We start from the raw sequence: 18,098 nt of genomic DNA, 5'->3' as shown, positions 1-18,098 counted from the left end.
CACACGCACGCACACACGTTGAGTTTTCTCTGCCCACGCCTCCACCGTGTCCACTCTGGGCTATAGATAATTATGCATACATTCAGACAGGTTCCTGTTTATATCTGTCTGTCTGTACGTACCTATGTATCCTCTACTGTCTGTCTGTACGTACCTATGTATCCTTTGTACTGTCTGTCTGTACGTACCTATGTATCCTTTGTACTGTCTGTCTGTACGTACCTATGTATCCTCTACTGTCTGTCTGTCTGTACGTACCTATGTATCCTCTGTACTGTCTGTCTGTACGTACCTATGTATCCTCTGCTGTCTGTCTGTACGTACCTATGTATCCTCTACTGTCTGTCTGTATACGTACCTATGTATCCTCTGTACTGTCTGTCTGTACGTACCTATGTATCCTTTGTACTGTCTGGCCGAGGCTCTGAAACACACAGTGACGTTGGCACACACTCTGGACGCTAGCCCCACTACCCCCTGGTCTCTTTGAAGTCCCGCCCCCGGGTGATCCTGGCACGCCGCCACGGAGCGGTTCAGCCTATCGGGCAGCAGCAGGGACGCCTCCACCTTCAGCACGGGACGGGTCCTGCATGCACGCGGTCAGGAAGTTGACATCACAACAACAACAGTGAGAAACACGACACACGCCGCCGGTTTTGGCGAGCAGAATAAATAACAGGAAGTTCTAATGAGGCTTAAGGCCTCATTATTAGAACTTCCTGTTATGCTCGCTTAAACACATCTGTCCCTCATCCCGGTGCAAGTCAGTTGTGTAGTATCTAAGTACGTTTACTTAAGTACAATTTTGAGGTATTTGCACTTTACTGGAGTATTTCCAATTCCCAATAGGATACTTTTATTTCTACTCCACTCCATCTCAGATTTACTTTCACTTTGATTTATTTGACAGCTTTACTTACTAGTTACTTTGTAGATTTGGATTATTATTACAAGACAAGACATACATTAACCACTTCAGCACTATATACATTTCAGCCATGTGAAAATGAGATTGTAGATCTGCTATTTTCAAAAGATTATTATACATTTGAAAACGTGAAGTGGGCCATTCCGCATAATGAGTACTTCCTACTCATTATGACAATGATTTAGCATTTTTACTCAAGTACATTTTGAATTGTGGACTTTTACTTTTGTAACGGAGTATTTCTACATTGCAGTATTGATACTTTTACTTAAGCAAAACTTTTCCACCACTGTACCTGAGCACTACAGCTGCATCGGACAGGAACGCTCCGATCGCAACATCTGGAGAGAGAGAGAGAGAGAGAGAGAGAGAGAGAGAGAAAGAGAGAGAGAGAGAGAGAGACAGGGTAAAGAGAAAGCACAATTATGATGACTTTTACAAGGCTTACAGTACGTTTTAACAGCGGGCGAGCATCGGCCGACACATCGCCCACCCAGTATCACCCGGAAAGATTAATTTGTAATCTTTTCGGGTGACGTTCCTCCGCCCACTTATGGACTTTCGGCCGTTCGCCTGCTAACGCCGGTAGTCGCCGGGTCCCATAGATAAATAATTCGTCTGGCTGTCGCCCTGCTGTTAAAACGTACTGTTAGAGTTGTGCGACACAGCTCTGTTTACACATTATTCCCTTTCAATTGTACATACATTATTTTGTTTTGATTGTTTTGTTCCACTTTGGCATTGGCAATGTAATCGTATGTGTTCTCATGCCATGCAGAAAGAGAGAGAGGACTGCAGAATAATTATTTAACCACACCCTATACATACACCACTTCCTTGAATCTTTCAAGAGATAGCAGATCTGCAAGCTTATTTCACGTCGTATCGCGACACGTCGTGAGCTTGAAGATCGGCTAGCCAAGGACCTGCATGGTTAAAATCACAGCTGATGATTGTAGGTGTAAAGACCAACTGGAAGGTACAGAAAATGTACTGTACATGTTCTGAAGTACTGTACTTAAGTTATAACTACTAACAAAGTACTTATATTGTGGTATTGCTACTTTTATTAAGTTCAAGTTCTTGTGAGAGAGAGAGAGAGAGAGAGAGAGAGAGAGAGAGAGAGACAGAGACAGAGACAGGAAGAGAGTAGTCAGGGTTGTTAGTTGGAATAGTACACTTCCACAGGATATCCTGGTATGTCAGGGCGTGCTACACACACACACACACACACACACACACACACACACACGTTACCTTGGTAACCGTTGTCATCGATGTCCACACCCGAACTCAGTGATTCACCGAACATGCTGAGGTCTCTGCCCAGAACCTGACCGCTGATCCTCTGAGAGGCAGACAGACAGACAGACAAACAGACAGACAGAGACAGTATTTTACAATGCACATTGAATCAACATTTCTGCTATGGTGTAAATCCAGGGGCCCTATTTCTGTCAGTGCTAAACCTCTTTGCCATTTTAAAACACATTTTTAAATAGTTCAACTAGCCGACTACATCGACACGTTGTGAGCTTGTAGATTTTATTTAAAAAAAAGGCAAAGTAGTTTAGTGATAAGGCGTTTAGCATGGACGAAAAATAGAGCCCCAGGGGCCCTATTTCTGTCAGTGCAAAACCCCTTTTCCCTACATTTCTTTGCCTTTTTATTACTATATTGATTATTTATTTTTTAATTTTTAATTCAAGGCTAGTTGAACAATTTTAATATGTTTTTCAAAATAGTAAAAAAGGCAAAGAAGTTTAGGGAGAAGGGGATTTTAGCACTAACGAAAATAGCACCCCAGATTTGGCCATGGTTTCAGCACGATCACTGCTTTTTCACCAATTGTAAAAGTATAAAAAATACTGTTTGTGAAATGGAAAGAAGAAACAATCGCTTGTCTTGTGAGGACCGGGAAAATGGTTCTCACAATTTCCATTTCTCAAATTGGGCTGTACTGGGAACATGTGTGTGGGAACATTAAGTTCCCTGATAAAACAAAATGAATATGCTCGCACGATGTAGCTTCGCTTTGAAGGCTTTATTTTGGAGCCACCTGAGTGGGCTGAGCAACATTAAGTCTCAGACGAATATGCTAATACAAGTCTACGGGCACGCACGCACACACACACGAGCGCACAGCCGTATCTTTATTCATGTTCAGATGTGTAATTAGATATAGCCTAGCGTTGTACAGTACAGACAATGATCTCATTCATAACTTGATGTTTGTAGTTGTGTGACACACGTCTCCATCGTAACAGAGCTGATGTCATCACTTTGTCTGCCGTGCCCAAAACACACGTCACCCCAGGCTACTAAAAGTGGGGCCCAGGAGGACCCCCCAGGGGCCCTTTAGGGGACTTTCTGCATGCATGTGCGTGTTCGCTTCCAAAAAATGTAACTTGTTTGTTCTTTACTAGATACGTCATTACAAAAGACACTTACTTTCGCATTCGTTTCATTTATTTTGCTTCAATATTAATGTATATCAAAATACATACATAAATACATTGCAGCTCTGACAGACAGACAGACAGACAGACAGACAGACAGACAGACAGACAGACAGACAGATACCTGTGAGTATCTCTCAGAGATTCCATCTTTCCCTCCATTGTAAATATAGACGGCACCTTTTAGGTCCTCTTCCTGTGGCGCACCTATCGCAACATCTACACACACGCACGCACGCACACACACACACACACACACACACACACACACACACACACACACACACACACACACACACACACACACACACCACAGTGGGGGTTGTACTTTACTTTACTTCATTACTAGGTCCAAATTAGTAGTTTTGCTTAAGTTAAGTGTCTGAAGTTCTGAACAGCACCCTAGAGGCAGTTAAATGGGTGGGGGTCTACTACTGTGTGTGTATTTGTGTGCGTGCATGCGTGCGTGAGTGTGAGCGCATGTGTGTGTTGAGTGTAAAAGTCCGTTAGAGTGGTGTTTATCTGGTGGTATAAGTGGCAGTTAGTTGGGGAGGGGGCCGTGAAACCACAGACAGGGTGGATACCCAGAAATGTTTCAGCATCGTTATCCAGCATACTGACACAGCCTGGACACACATGGAGTTAATATTTTAATGTGTGTAGTTGATAGTAGAACAGGGGTGCCCAAAAGATAGATCGTGATCTACCAGTAGATCACAAAGCCTGTGCAGTTAGACCACATGACCCTAAAGAAAAAAAGAAATATATATATATACATATATATATATATATTTTTTTAAGATAAAACGGCAACCACTTGCCTTGTATTAGGGTGACTTCACTGATTTACATCAAAAAGGGCATGTCAGCTCAAACCCACAATGTAGTACTTTGTTTTCAAGTATTGTATCACAAATGTCAGTAGCATTGTGAAGTTATATAGGCCTACAAGAAAACCTACCAATTTAAAAAAACAAAAATACTTGCCATTAATATTGTGGTTGCAAAGGTGTTAATTGATTGCCTGAGTCCCGTGGTGGGAGTTCTGGTTTCGTTTTGGTGACTATTAAGTAGTTCTGGTCATTTTGTTGGGGGTCACTAGGGGGCCATGCATTAAAAATATATGAATCCACAAAACTAGCATCATTTGTATCGTTGATCTATTTCTACCATAGAGCAGCTTTCGTTCAACATTGACCCCTCTGTCACATGGAACTATTTTGTGTGTCCAGCATCACTACGCCAGCATCCGCAGGCAGTCAGTGACATTATACAGACTGAATCAATATTGCCAGTCAAAGAGTTCATATACAGTATAATAATGTTTGTTACCGTGGTAACCGTCGTCATCGAGGTCTCCCAGGTTGATCATGGTCTGTCCAAAGCGGGCGGCGTAGGAGTCTCTGCCCTGGAGCTGGAAGTCTGCTTCTATTAACCTGGCCTGGAGGCAGGCAGACAGGCAGACAGACAGGCAGGCAGACAGGCAGAGAGGTGGGTAGGCAGATAGACAGGGAGGGAGATAGGCAGACAGACAAAGACACAGACAAGAAGGGAAACAAACCCGTTAAAATGCGTCATGAAATGGCTTTATTGCTAACGTTTTTTTGCTGCGTTTAGCTCTAAAACAGGCGTTATAAAGGATAGAGAGTGGACAGCCCCGCCCCCTGCTATTCATTTCAATGGAAGTTGCTCAGTGGCGTTTTGAAGCAACGCTCTACTTCGGCTCTACTGCATTTTTTCGATTTGGACACCAAAATGACATGTCCAATTAAGTGCTTAATGTTGAACCCCAGCTGCACAGGGTTTCCTCGTGCTAAATGCACGAGGCCGCCTGCAGTCTCAGAGGGCCGAGTGCTTCAACATTGGCCAGCCATTCTGGGGGCTTGGCGTGCGGCGTGCGCGCGTCGTGTATGTGGATGTATGTGTGTGTGTGTGTGTGTGTTACCTCTCCGTGGTTGATGTAGACGTGCACTCTGCCCTCCTCTCTAGCGACCCCTGTTGGTGTGGAGCTGGATGTGAGCGGAGCGCCCACCAGCAGGTCTGACAGGCCGTCTGCGTTCAGGTCCACGGAACACACACTGGCTCCGAAGTACGAGCCCAACTGCGCGCATACACACACACACACACACACACACACACACACACACACACACACACACGCTACTCTGCTTAAAACAGCTACCATAGCCCTAGTTCGCTTGTAGCTAATGATGCAAATGGTCGGAATAAGTGCGAGCTAACAATAATGAGAGAGAAAGTTATGATAAATTAATGATAACTAGACAAAGTCGGTGGAGTGAACGCTTCTCCAGTTATATGGATTACAGACGTACGCTAGAGACTTGGTGCATTTATAGATAGATGACATGAAAATAATAATGAATGAAAAACGAATACGTTTATGATGAAAACTTTTTTTCTTACCTTGTCTCCAGACAGTTCAGAGACTATCTTCAACAGACTTCCTTCCACTTGGAAAACATACGCCTGCAAACAAACATATACTTTAAAATCAGGGGTTCCCAAACGTTTTTGGCCCAGTTAACCCTTGGGTGGGAGAATGTTTTTCCAGGTACCCCCTCATCCTCGCAACACCGATAAGCATATTTTACAAAGCTTACATTTAGGTGCCATTGGAACTATTTGTATTAATTAAATATTTTCAATCAAAGTCACAAAACACATTTTTACAAAAAAAATGAAGATGCTATCTTAGAATAGATGTAGACCTATTTGTCAGTGCAGAAACATAATTGCCTTCCTTGATGCATCAACTAAGCGTCAACGACCATCAGCTGGTCACAGACACTCAGTTAGTGTCTGCATAGAGTCCGTTTCATTTCTATCCAAAAACCCTTGAATGATGGATTACTGTGATTGTGGTAAGGTCACATATCAGTGATCACACATACCATAATTCACTGGCAAATTATTTTGTGGCCCCCATGGCTATGTGGACCCCACTTTGGGAACCGTGGGTTTAAATTGCTGAATTATTTATTCAGCATTTGAGCCACGGACGGACCACCTGATGACGTTTAGGCAGATAGACAGCTTACCTTGCCTGTCTGGCTGTGTTGTGGAGCTCCACCCACCACCTCGGTAGAACCAGGATGTAGGAAGTGACCAGCACCTACTGAGTAACCTGGAACATACACGCACACGCACACGCACACACACACACACACACACACACACACACACACACACACACACACACACACACACACACACATTGATTGATTGATTGAATACTTCAATTAAACAGCACAAGGTACAGTCAGACATTTGAGCTAAACGGATAACACAACAAAACGTCCTGGGGACTTGTTTCCATTATAGAAGCAATGGTAGTTCAAGTAGAAATGTTGTGGTAGTAGTAGTAGTAGTAATTCAGTCAGATAACTCATGAATAGATTGAACCAGTTCAGTGCCCACGTAGCTGCCAAGCTGCACCTGTCCACTGATTAGTAATGTAGTAGTAGTAGTATAAAGCACCGAAGTCTGACGTCATTATCGCTATAGATATAGAGACACCTACCCGTTTTTGGACCACAATGCTTATATGAGATGATTTTAAGATGACACCATGTTATTCTCCATAGAGAAATAAATTACTTCTGTGAACCAGGGGATGAGCGAGTGACGTCAGGACTTATATAGTAGTAGTAGTAGTAGTAGTAGTAGTTAGTAGTTGTAGTAGTTGTAGTATAGGTGTAGGTCAGTACCCAGGTAGCTGCCAAACTGCACCTGTCCACTGATAGTAGTAATGCAGTAGCAGTAGCAGCAGTACTAGTAGTAGTAGTAGTACTAATTGTAGTAGTAGTTGTAGTAATAGTACCCAGGTAGCTGCCAAACTGCACCTGTCCAGTGCCTTCGTCCAGATAAGCAGCCATGGTTCTGCTGGAAGTGTTGTAAACCAGTACAGAACCAGTCCAATACGACGTCCCAGGAGCTCCCATTATCACCAGCTCCTACAAACAGAAGATCCCATGACATACTGTAACATCACATCACATATCAATACACAGTCTCCTAGGAGCTCCCATTATCACCAGCTCCTACAAATATAAGATCCCATGACATATGTATACGGTAACATCACATAATACGATAACCACAATCTTCACCGGCCACATAAGTCAGTTTCACGATGTTTTCGCTTCGGCGGCAGTAATTTCACTTCCGTGTTTCCTACTGGCAGCCGTTCGACTCCAGTAAAGCCAGCTGGCTCCATTGCATGGTCTTGATCAGTAACCTACTGTGATTAACACAATCAGCGCAGCGATTCCTTCAAAATAGAAGCTCGGGGGTGCCGGGAAGACATGTCCGCTTTTACTCTTTAAAGTCCCCCCCCCCTTTTGTTCCGGAAAAAAAACGGAGACATATCTTTCCTTGCTAACCTTGCTCTCGTTTCCATAATATCACTCGATGATCTCTCCCGTTCATATTTTGAACGAGAGGCAGGTGAGAAGTCAGAAATGAAGAGCTTAGTATATCCATCTGATCAAAACCACGGAGAGCGCCCCCTAGATTAGCAGATACGAGGCATTCTTTCTGCAGCGGTAAACTAGGAAGTGACCGGGACCGCGGATGAACGAAAGCAATCAGAATATTCTTCTCTCGTTTGATAACATTGAAAACGTGTACACACGTCCAAGGCCCGTTTCATGTTTTCAAATGTATAAACATCTTTTGAAAATAGCAGTTCTACAAGCTCAATTATAAAGTGTGTTTGCACCTCGGTGAGGAAGGTGGACATTCCAGCCTGACAGGAACCGTACAGATCCCCAAACTTCTTCTGATGGTCTGACGGCAGGGGAGCAGCAAAGACAAACAGAGAGAGAGGGAGAAATGTCAACAGGTGGTGCTTTACTCAGCGTGTGTGTGTGTGTGTGTGTGTGTGTGTGTGTGTGTGTGTGTGTGTGTGTGTGTGTGTGTGTGTGTGTGTGTGTGTGTGTGTGTGTGTGTGTGTGTGTGTGCGTTTGTGTGTGTGTGCATGTGCGTGCGTGTGTGTGCACGTGCACGTGTGTGTACCTCTGTAGCAGGGTATCATGGCCTGTCCTGGTTGGCTGAGGTCGCTGCTGTAGCGGTAACACACTCCGTGAGGTAGTTTGTTGTTCTGCACATCTTTCTGAGAGTAGAAGACATTCTTCCAACGATGTCCACACGCCTACACACACGCACACACACACACACACACACACACACGGACGCATGCACACGGATACGCAATTCCGCACACATACATACACACACACACACACACACACACACACACACACACACACACACACACACCATGAGACAGAATCAGTGTTGATTTTGACAGCAAACTTTGATTTTGTTTTAGTCATAGTCTAATCTTTTGAATAAAATGTAATTTAGTTTTTGTCACATTTGAAAAGAAGTCAGTCTAGTTTTAGTTGACTAAATATCATACAGTTTACTTTAGTTGATTTTGTCTGCAAGAATGCATTTTGGCATTTAAGCCTTGATGACGTCGTAAATAGCAGAGGCTCCACATCCGCTTTATATTTGACTCATGAGATCAGAGTTTCCGTTGCTCCAGACTGTATGACAGAAGCGTTCGAAAATTGAGAGGCAACTAGTCTGCAGGCCAACCGAGACTAATCAGTCTGGTCCTCTAGATAGAAAGCCAAGTCGTCACTAATAGATTTGTCCGCGTTGAAGCTGTGGCTGATTAACACAGGGCAGCGTGGCCATGCAGCCAGCAGCCTAATACAATGGTTCCCAAAGCTTTTCAGGTCAAGGACCCCCAAATTGACAGTAATTAGCCCACGGACCGCCATTTGAAAAGATATGCAAGGGACCCCCATAAGAGAAGAGTTTTACGGCTCGAGCAGATATTCTCAACCCGTTTAATTTCAAGGACCCCCAGTTTGACATGAATTATTACTATTAGTCTACGGACCCCCATTGAATGGCATTTCTATCTCTGGGACCCCAAATTTATATTGTAAAATCTACGTTAATTTAACATACATTTAGTCATACAGACCCATAAGGGTCCATTTGGTTCCAAACTATCATTTAGCTGCAGACCTCCTGGAACTCCCTCAAGGACCCCTGGGGGTCCCCGCACCCCACTTTGGGAAGCAATTCAATTTCAATTCAAGGGAAGCACTGGCCTAACACACACATCATTCACACAGACACATGCCTGAGGCAGTGAGGCCATCCATGCACTGCATGGGGGCTCCTTTGATTCTATTGTTTGACTATGTTTACTGTCAACACAATTGTAGCCACCCCACCGCCCCCCGCTTTGCATAAAGCCTGTACAGATTAAGAAGAACTAAACTACGTATCCCAGCATGCAAGTATTAAAAACAACTGTGAATAGTACTATCCACTCCAGTTTCAGTCCAGCTGTGAAAAGCCCTGAATGGTTTTGATGGATCGTCTTTCCTTTTCTTTTTCTTTACCATCAAAGAGAACTTTATCGCCCTAATTCCGTTGAAACAAAAGACCAGGGCTGAGGAGGATGTGTAATAGCTGTGGTCCATTAAGCATAGGAGTTCTCCTAAAGGTGTGTGCACATGCACGTGTGCGTGCGTGTGTGTGTGTGTGTGTGTGTGTGTGTGTGTGTGTGTGTGTGTGTGCGTGTGCGGCTGTGCGCGTGTGTGTTTGTTTACCAGTATGTCTCCGTTAACAGGATCTCTGCTCAGAGACACTCCCAGCCACTGATCTTCACTCTCCGGTTTACATGTCTTCCCACAGGACCCCATGCCTGTGCACACACACACACACACACACACACACACACACACACACACACACACACACACACACACACACACACACACACACACACACACACACACACACACACACACACACCACACACCACACACCACACACCACACACACATACACACAGACACAAAAGTAAACAAAATGATTCAGTTTCAATCATGAATGACACATACAATTCAAACGGTAAAACATCAGAACCTTTGGTCCCTCATTGTATTTGTCTGTTTTTTTTTCTTCTCCACCTTCTTCTTCTTCTTCCGCCAAAAATAGCAGTTCTGGCATAACCGTGCAGTAGGTTTTTGCAAAACTTGGCAATATTATGGTAGAGAGCTATGCCAAACGGTGAAGACGCGAAGCCCACAGCCATTGGCCAAAGGGTGGCGCTATAGCACTCAATTGATTGGATGGATGGATGGATGGATGTGATTTCACTTGGTTTTGGGTTTCACTTCACAACCCTCACACCAATAGCATCCTGTGAGAGGAGAGGACTAAACCAGATGAGAACACTAAAAGAAAGCTATAAAGCCTTGACTAAGTACAGACTCAATGCATCACAGCCTTGTTGCAATAGACTAGAGGAAGGCCGCCAGAGGGCCCGCTCCCAGGGGAAGACACACTATATGCACCCACTTCACACAGAGCTACACCTTCTAACCACCTGCCCACTGCTATACCAAGACATCAGAGACACACACTTCTAACCACCTGCCCACTGCTATACCAAGACATCAGAGACACACACTTCCCAAAGACTATACATAATATGCCCACATCCAAAGTGAGTTCGAACCCATACAACAATGTGCAAACACAGCAGCAGGATTTGTGAACTGTTGTGATAAAAGAAGGTTAGCCAATGGAATTCAACCACTTCAATGACTATTGTGTTGACAGATCGAGCTACTACTACCTTTAAACACATTTGAAATGAGGCTTTTTGTATACTGTACTGAGTATTTTTTAATGAAGCAACATTTCGTTCCCTCCGGACCAGGCAGGAAGGCAGGACCTTCAGGCAGGACCTTCCTATTGCTTTCATTGATGTCCACTGGCCTACGCACCTGTGCATACGCCTGATTTCTAGGAGTGCGAAAGTTTTCTCCTAAATTTGTTTTGGGAAAAATGCTGCTAATTGTCCCAAAAGGGACAGACAAATCCTAAAAGATTGCTGCTATTTGTTTCAAAAAGCTTTATACTCTTGCGTACAATAACGTGTGTGACATAGCTCTGTCTACTCTACACAATACTGTACCCCCTTTAACTGCACATAGCCTACTGTCCCCATGTTTTTATTCAAATGTTTTATTATGTTTTGTTTTGACACTATCTTTGCCAATTTAAACATATGTTTTCTCATACCAATGAAGCTCCTTTGAAGTGAATTGAATTGAGTTGAGTTGAGTTGAGTTGAGTTGAGTTGAATTGAATTGAATTGAATTGAATTGAATTGAATTGAATTGAATTGAATTGAATTGAGAGGTCATAGTCACAAGGTCACACCATGTTTGGACAAAATGTGCAGCTTTCAGGAACGGGAACTTGAAGCATTTAATGTGTGATTTCAGTAAAGGGAAGTATTAGGCCGTAGCTTAGTAATAGTACAGTGTTTACCAAACACTTTCAGCTTGTGACCCAAAACATACATGTTGTTACTCCCCGGAAACCTCCCTATTTAATATGTATTGTATGTACATACATGTCCGTCTTTTAAGACCCATATAGACAATATCACAAAGCAAACAATAACTGGTTATTCTTGTGGTCAAAGAGCTGGATTTAAATACTTTTTTCACGTGCTTCTCAAAGGTTAGTGTCTGTGCCCTGGGGCCCATTGTCTCATAATCCGGTTAATCTATTAACTTAATGAGATAAACAAATTTAAACAAATTTGGACGTTGCCTGAGGTTGGCTGCAAGCATCAGCCCAAGCTACACACCACAACTTAACTTTGAGCAACAGCAAATGCCAGGGCAATTCTATTTGGTCATTGTTGGATTTTATTTTTATCTTTATATAATTTTTATCCCACGATTTTGTAACCCATTTTTCACCTGTGTCAATTATCTAATGTGATCCTGGGCTCTACACACCCTCCGCCAACCTAGTCCCCATATATGGGGGACATGGGGAGAGCAACGGACTCATGCTTCCTTAATGCCTGAGTGTCCAAGTTGCTCCTTTACACCTGACAGGGGAGAGTTTCCCTGGTTGGACGTAGCGTAACGTAGTGTGGAAGGAACACGTTACTCCAACCAGTTCCTTTCCCCTCCATCAGGCGCCCCGGCTGGCCAGGGGGAGGCAGTTTAGAGACCAGGATTACTAAACTATTAATAAACTGTTGTCAATCCTACATATTGTATAATTTATTTTATCTTTGTGTGAAAAACACTTAGTTTTTGGAGAAAAAAAAGACCATAGCAAACTGAAGATGGTCGGGCAAAAAACTTGTTGTATTTGTATTGATATAGCCTCAGAGACAGAAGGCTTTTCAAGAATCGTAAAAAACGTAAAAAGAACAAACTTGTTACTCTCACAGTAGAAAGGCACCTAACATAATGTTATTGTTGATTACTATTAGTGTTAGATTACTATGAAAACCTGCACAACCTGTCAGTCAGTATGTCCGTTCGTCACGCCTCGTGACACACTCCATGTATGGCCGTCAGTCTGTCACGCCTCGTGACAAGCTCCATATATGGACTTCAGTCCATCACGCCTTATGACATATATATATGGCCATCACCATATATGAAGATCACGACTCTGACCTCATCAAACCATGGATAGCCATACATGGAGAAGACTGGATCATCACCTAGATCTGCATATATGATATGTTTTTGCGGCTTACGCCTTTTATTAGTTTTCTTTTTGAAGGGACAGACAGTAGGCTGACAGGAAACGGGAGAGAGATGGGGGAAGACATGCAGTAAAGGCCGTGTCGGGCTCGGGAGTCGAACCCGCGGCACACTGCGACTGGATTACCAGTCGGGTGCCCAGACGGTTACGCATATATGCATATATGGAGCCGGCCAGAAACTCTTTATCCAACCTCAACCTCAAACCCTTAGATCTCTATATGGAGCTGTCCTGTTCTGACATTCCATTATATGTTGATCCACCCCACCTGTCCTTCCTCTTCGATGTCTCCCTTTTGACTGATACTTGTTCATTCAAACTCTAGACGGGCCTGCACCAAAGTTATTAGCGCAGACGCGCCCGGCAGCCGGAACAGGCCCCAAAAATTAAGGCCCTGCCCTACCTGGGCCCTAACTGGGCTGGCCAGAGGCCCTGCCTGGCCTTACTAATTAGCACACATTTTACTCCCTACCCGGCCCGAAAACGTCAATAATGTTTTGTTTTTGAAGTCCATATATGGGCATTCCCAGACCTGTTGTTTCAGCGCCACCTCGCCCTTTAGAGCGTCTTGCTGGTTATACATTGTGTTGACTTCAGATATTGAACAACAACAACAGTGTCTGTCCAGAGGCATGGGCTATACTAGAACACCAGCTGACAGCTGCGTGCGACCTCTCCTCTGTGTGCGTCCTGTCACCTGGCAGGGGAAGCCCTGAAGCACACGACTCAATCACTGATTCATTCGCTAGCATTGTCACGTAAGACTCATTACATGTTTTCTAGCCTGGAATAAAGACTGTGAGTCTCTTTGTTCAGCGTTTGGTTCTCTTTCACCGTGCTTCTTCTCAGCCTGGGACGCACGCTTCTTTCTTTCATACCCCCCGGGGGCCTGACTGATTCTGATTGGTCTGTCAGTGGATAGGGTTCAGTTCACTATCCAATCGGCAGTGGCGTGGCCTACGTAGCGAACAGGTGATGTTCGGAAATCAGGCTCAAATGGAAAGCCTCTCAAACTGAGAAGCGAAGTGGAAATCAGCGACATGCTGTTTGTTCAAATAATTTGTTGTTCTGGTGCACAGACAGACAGACAGAGAGAGAGAGAGAGAGAGAGAGAGAGAACCGACCTGTTTGTATCTGTTGACAGGTTGGTTGTTTACTAGAAGAGATGCTGCACTGATACACGGCTCCTGGAGTTCTGACTGCCGAACTGGAAGAGTTGTCTACTGGGGCGCCGACCAATAACCTGGTGGAGAGAGAGAGAGACAGAGAGAGACAGAGAGAGAGAGCATATAGTGTGAATTGGGATAGATTTAGGGGTACACAACTTTTCACAAACAGTTTATAAAAAAGGCTGATCGATGCACACCTCAGAAGGCTGGTGACAGGTGCGTACTGTAGGACAAAGTGCATATATTTAAAAGGTGATCTCTGAATGGCATCATTCCCCCACGCACACTGTCAGGAACTCGCAAACAGCGTTCATTTTGACAGCAAACTCTGATTTAGAATAAGACACAATTTTGTTTTATTCCTAGTCTTAGTCTTATACTCAACCAAATTAAATTGCTTGCAAAATATATACTTGCAACTTCCTGTTGCTAGGTGCTACATTTCTATCTGCAAGTTCCTGACATTGTGCAGGTCTTGTTCTTTGATGGCATTCAGAGATCTCTTTTTGCACAAACAAGTGTGCAAAACAAAAAGTGTCGACTCTGATACTGATTCTCAACCGTTTTAATTTCAAGGATGTCCCGAGTGTTTATTCAATTTACTATTTATTTATGTACAAATGGAACCAAATGGGCCCGTAGGTGTAAGGGTACATTATTTTGGTTCCGTTTTTATACACTCTAACACGCCCACCTGGCTGTGGCCCTGCTACACGTAAGGGTCTATTTAGTTCCGTTTGTATGCTCTAAGACCCGACCCCTGGCGGTGGCCCCCCTAGAGAGGACCACATCACACCACTCCTGCTCTGTGCCCTTCCCTTCCATGGCTTCCCGTCAAATACACAATTGATTTCAAGATACTGCTACTCAACAACCATTTAGCCCCTAATAGCCCCTATAGCTATACAGTACCTCTCTGACCTCCTCCACCCCCTATACCGCCCCTCCCGTTCCCTCAGGTCTGGTGATGCCAACCTCCTGGGAACCTGGGTGGTTCCCAGGACAAGGCGCCTGAACCTGGGTGGTTCCCACTGAGGACAAGGCCCCAGAACCTGGGTGGTTCCCAGGACAAGGCCCCTGAACATGGGTGGTTCCCACTGAGGACAAGGCCCCAGAACCTGGGTGTGTGTGTGTCAGATTGACCTTCCCCACTTAATCCAAATCCACCTTTAACTTTTAGTTTAACTTTTTATCTTTGATGTTTTGTCTCAATAAAATATTTTTGTTTTGTTTGTTTTTGGAAAGTGACTTTGAGTACTGGAAAAGTGCTATACTATACTATACAAGCGTTACTATATGTATTATTATTATTATTATTATTATTATTGATGCACCAATTACACCATCGATGTGGATTCCACGCTAAACTACGGCCTTTTCTCGTGATGGAAACCCTTTGTTGTCTCGCATTGATTAAAAGAAAATGCATAATTTGACAACTTGTTTGAAATGACAAAACCTAGTGTCTACCGATTATGTCACTGGTAGGCATGTGTCTCTGAACTGTCCACAGTCTTCCTCTGACTGCAGCGAGCAGACATTCATGGTGCCATGATCTGTCTGTTTTTGGAAAACAGTCACATGATGGTACCGTTAAGGAGGGCAATGGAGTAACTCATATATACCTATGCCGGGAATTTATTTTATGTATTTTTGTAGAATCCAGGATGTACTGGTATTCCACTGGAAGGGATTTTTGTTTCAATGTCTCTCACAGACAGATAGGCAGGCAGGCAGGCAGACAGAGAGACAGACAGACAGACAGACAGACAGTCTCATCAAAGGCTCTTTGTGTCATTAGTAGGACCAGCCTAATTAACATACCCAGGGGACACGTGTGTGTGTGTGTGTGTGTGTGTGTGTGTGTGTGTGTGTGTGTGTGTGTTAGTTAGCTATAGGCAACAAACGTTATAGCACATTTCATCAACAACAAAGCCCATTACACAAAACGAGCATTATGACAAAGTAGAAACACAAAAGAACATACCTAAAAAAAGTGTAAAAGAAAGTATAAAAAAAAGAGGAAGAATAAGTCTGTATGTGTTTGTGCGTGCGTTCTTGTGGCGATGGGGTCATCTGTGGGTGAATAGAGAGTCAGGAATAGAGGAAGCATTGAAAAGTGTATCTCTCTCACACACACACACACACACACGTGCACACACACACGTGCACACGCACACGTGCCCCAACACATACTATTGGACTGGGTGGGTCAGGCCCCTTTGTGACCGGCAGCCCCCAAAATGTCCCTCTGTCTGTCTGGATGAATGAACGTCTCACTCACAGTCTTGCACTGTTGGTCATGAACTAACTGGGACTAAAGTCGTTCCCATATCCATACCAGTATTGGAAAAGCTGCCGATATACAGCCTAAAATGTTGATGTCGGTATCTGTGAGTATGGGAAAATGGAAAACTACACACACCCTCTCACTAAACGCCAGGTGCCGGGTCGAGGTTAATAATAGAACAAATTGGAATAAGCTCCAAAGCTTAAAAGTATGTATTAAGGCTCCTTGCAATGCTTACACCATAGTGGACGTCATGTCCAATCCAGTGTGCCATATCAGTGAGTGTGCCAGTCTGTGCCATTCCCATACCACATCATTTACCACATGATCATAATTATTATGATATTTACAGCAATACATTGATTATTTGGTATTTTGAATGCTTCCGTTGATGTTGCTGTTTTATATATTTGTATTATTATTTTGTAATTCCTAGATCAGTGGTTCTCAAAACCTTTTAATTTCAAGGACGCCCATAGAGCACCAAAGTCTGACGTCAATATCGGTAGAGGGCGCAAATCCCTACGCGTTCATGTGCTTTTTATTTGCATTGTAATCCCCATAGGGGGATTTTAGATCGCCTCATATAAGAACTGTGTTTGAAAAATAAACATGTCATCCCGGCCACTTCACTCATATGGATATGAATAATCAACTGAGAGAAAACGCTAATGTTACTGCTACTGAATTAGTTAAACATTTTCGCTAGAAACAGACTGTATCATGAGTGACTGACTGTCGCAAACGATACAGACACACCTCCCCGACAATAACGCAGAGACAGCTTGTTTATTTTTGGACCACAATGCTTATAGTAGACGATATTAAGATCACCCCATGTTATTCTCCATAGAGAAATTACTTCCGTGAACCAGGGGAATCGAGGGGATGAGCGAGTGACGTCAGGACTTCGGCGCTCTACAGTATATCAGACCCTGAAAGGGTCCATTTGGAACCCCCCACGGATCGGTACTCGCTATCGACCGATACGCAAGTTATGGGTTTAGAAATCGGTATTGTGCGTGACCAACTTTTATCGGTACATCTCTAACTGGGACGTATAGGACTAAACTAAACCCATTCAGGACGGGAACCCCTTTTGGTGTTTTAAGCATTATGTTATATACTTTAGCTGTTGAAAAATAGCAGATCTACAAGCTCATAGCGTGGCACAGAGTGCCTGTAGATATGAGCTTGTAGATATGCTATTTTTGAAAAATCGTGACAATGTGGCACAAATCTTTGAATATTATATTCTTTCAGAGTGAACGTTTTTTAACTCAAATCTTTGCTTCTGGGGGGTCCCTGGAACAACATATTTTGAGAAGGTGGTCCGTGACCAAATACAGATAATTCTGGGGGTCCTTGACATGAAAAAGGTTGAGCACCACTGATATAGAAACATAGGTTTTTCAGATAACTGGGTTAAGTGACCAGACGTCCTGGTTTGACCGGGATTGTCCCAGGTTCAAGCCGGGTGACGCTTGATTTTAGTGCTTACAATAGACGACTACGTTCATCATGTCCTGCTCTCTCGAAAGTGTTATGTTTTTTGGCTGCTGCTTTGATTGATTGAATACTGTATCAGACAGAAATGTAATCAGCAACAG

At 43.7% G+C, this 18,098-nt stretch overlaps 1 protein-coding gene across 1 annotated transcript in view; it reads right to left on the bottom strand.

Annotated features, from left to right (window-relative positions):
* itga4 (integrin alpha 4) overlaps window positions 1-18,098 on the bottom strand; it is a 31,300-nt gene that overhangs the window by 10,993 nt on the left and 2,209 nt on the right. Inside the window, exons 2-14 of the mRNA XM_080785076.1 lie at window positions 14,154-14,272; window positions 10,047-10,141; window positions 8,425-8,560; window positions 8,129-8,196; window positions 7,229-7,361; window positions 6,447-6,532; window positions 5,812-5,874; window positions 5,333-5,488; window positions 4,720-4,828; window positions 3,512-3,606; window positions 2,186-2,276; window positions 1,224-1,269; window positions 393-586 (exon numbers count right to left, since the gene is read on the bottom strand). Of these exons, the coding sequence (XP_080641202.1) occupies window positions 393-586; window positions 1,224-1,269; window positions 2,186-2,276; window positions 3,512-3,606; window positions 4,720-4,828; window positions 5,333-5,488; window positions 5,812-5,874; window positions 6,447-6,532; window positions 7,229-7,361; window positions 8,129-8,196; window positions 8,425-8,560; window positions 10,047-10,141; window positions 14,154-14,272 (1,391 nt within the window). The remainder of the gene's footprint in view (window positions 1-392; window positions 587-1,223; window positions 1,270-2,185; window positions 2,277-3,511; window positions 3,607-4,719; window positions 4,829-5,332; window positions 5,489-5,811; window positions 5,875-6,446; window positions 6,533-7,228; window positions 7,362-8,128; window positions 8,197-8,424; window positions 8,561-10,046; window positions 10,142-14,153; window positions 14,273-18,098) is intronic.

Source organism: Protomyctophum bolini (assembly GCF_963924005.1).
Source record: "Protomyctophum bolini genome assembly, chromosome: 16".
NCBI lineage: Eukaryota > Metazoa > Chordata > Actinopteri > Myctophiformes > Myctophidae > Protomyctophum > Protomyctophum bolini.
The sequence above is the reverse complement of the archived record's forward strand: the minus strand, read 5'-3'. Positions and strand labels throughout refer to the sequence as shown.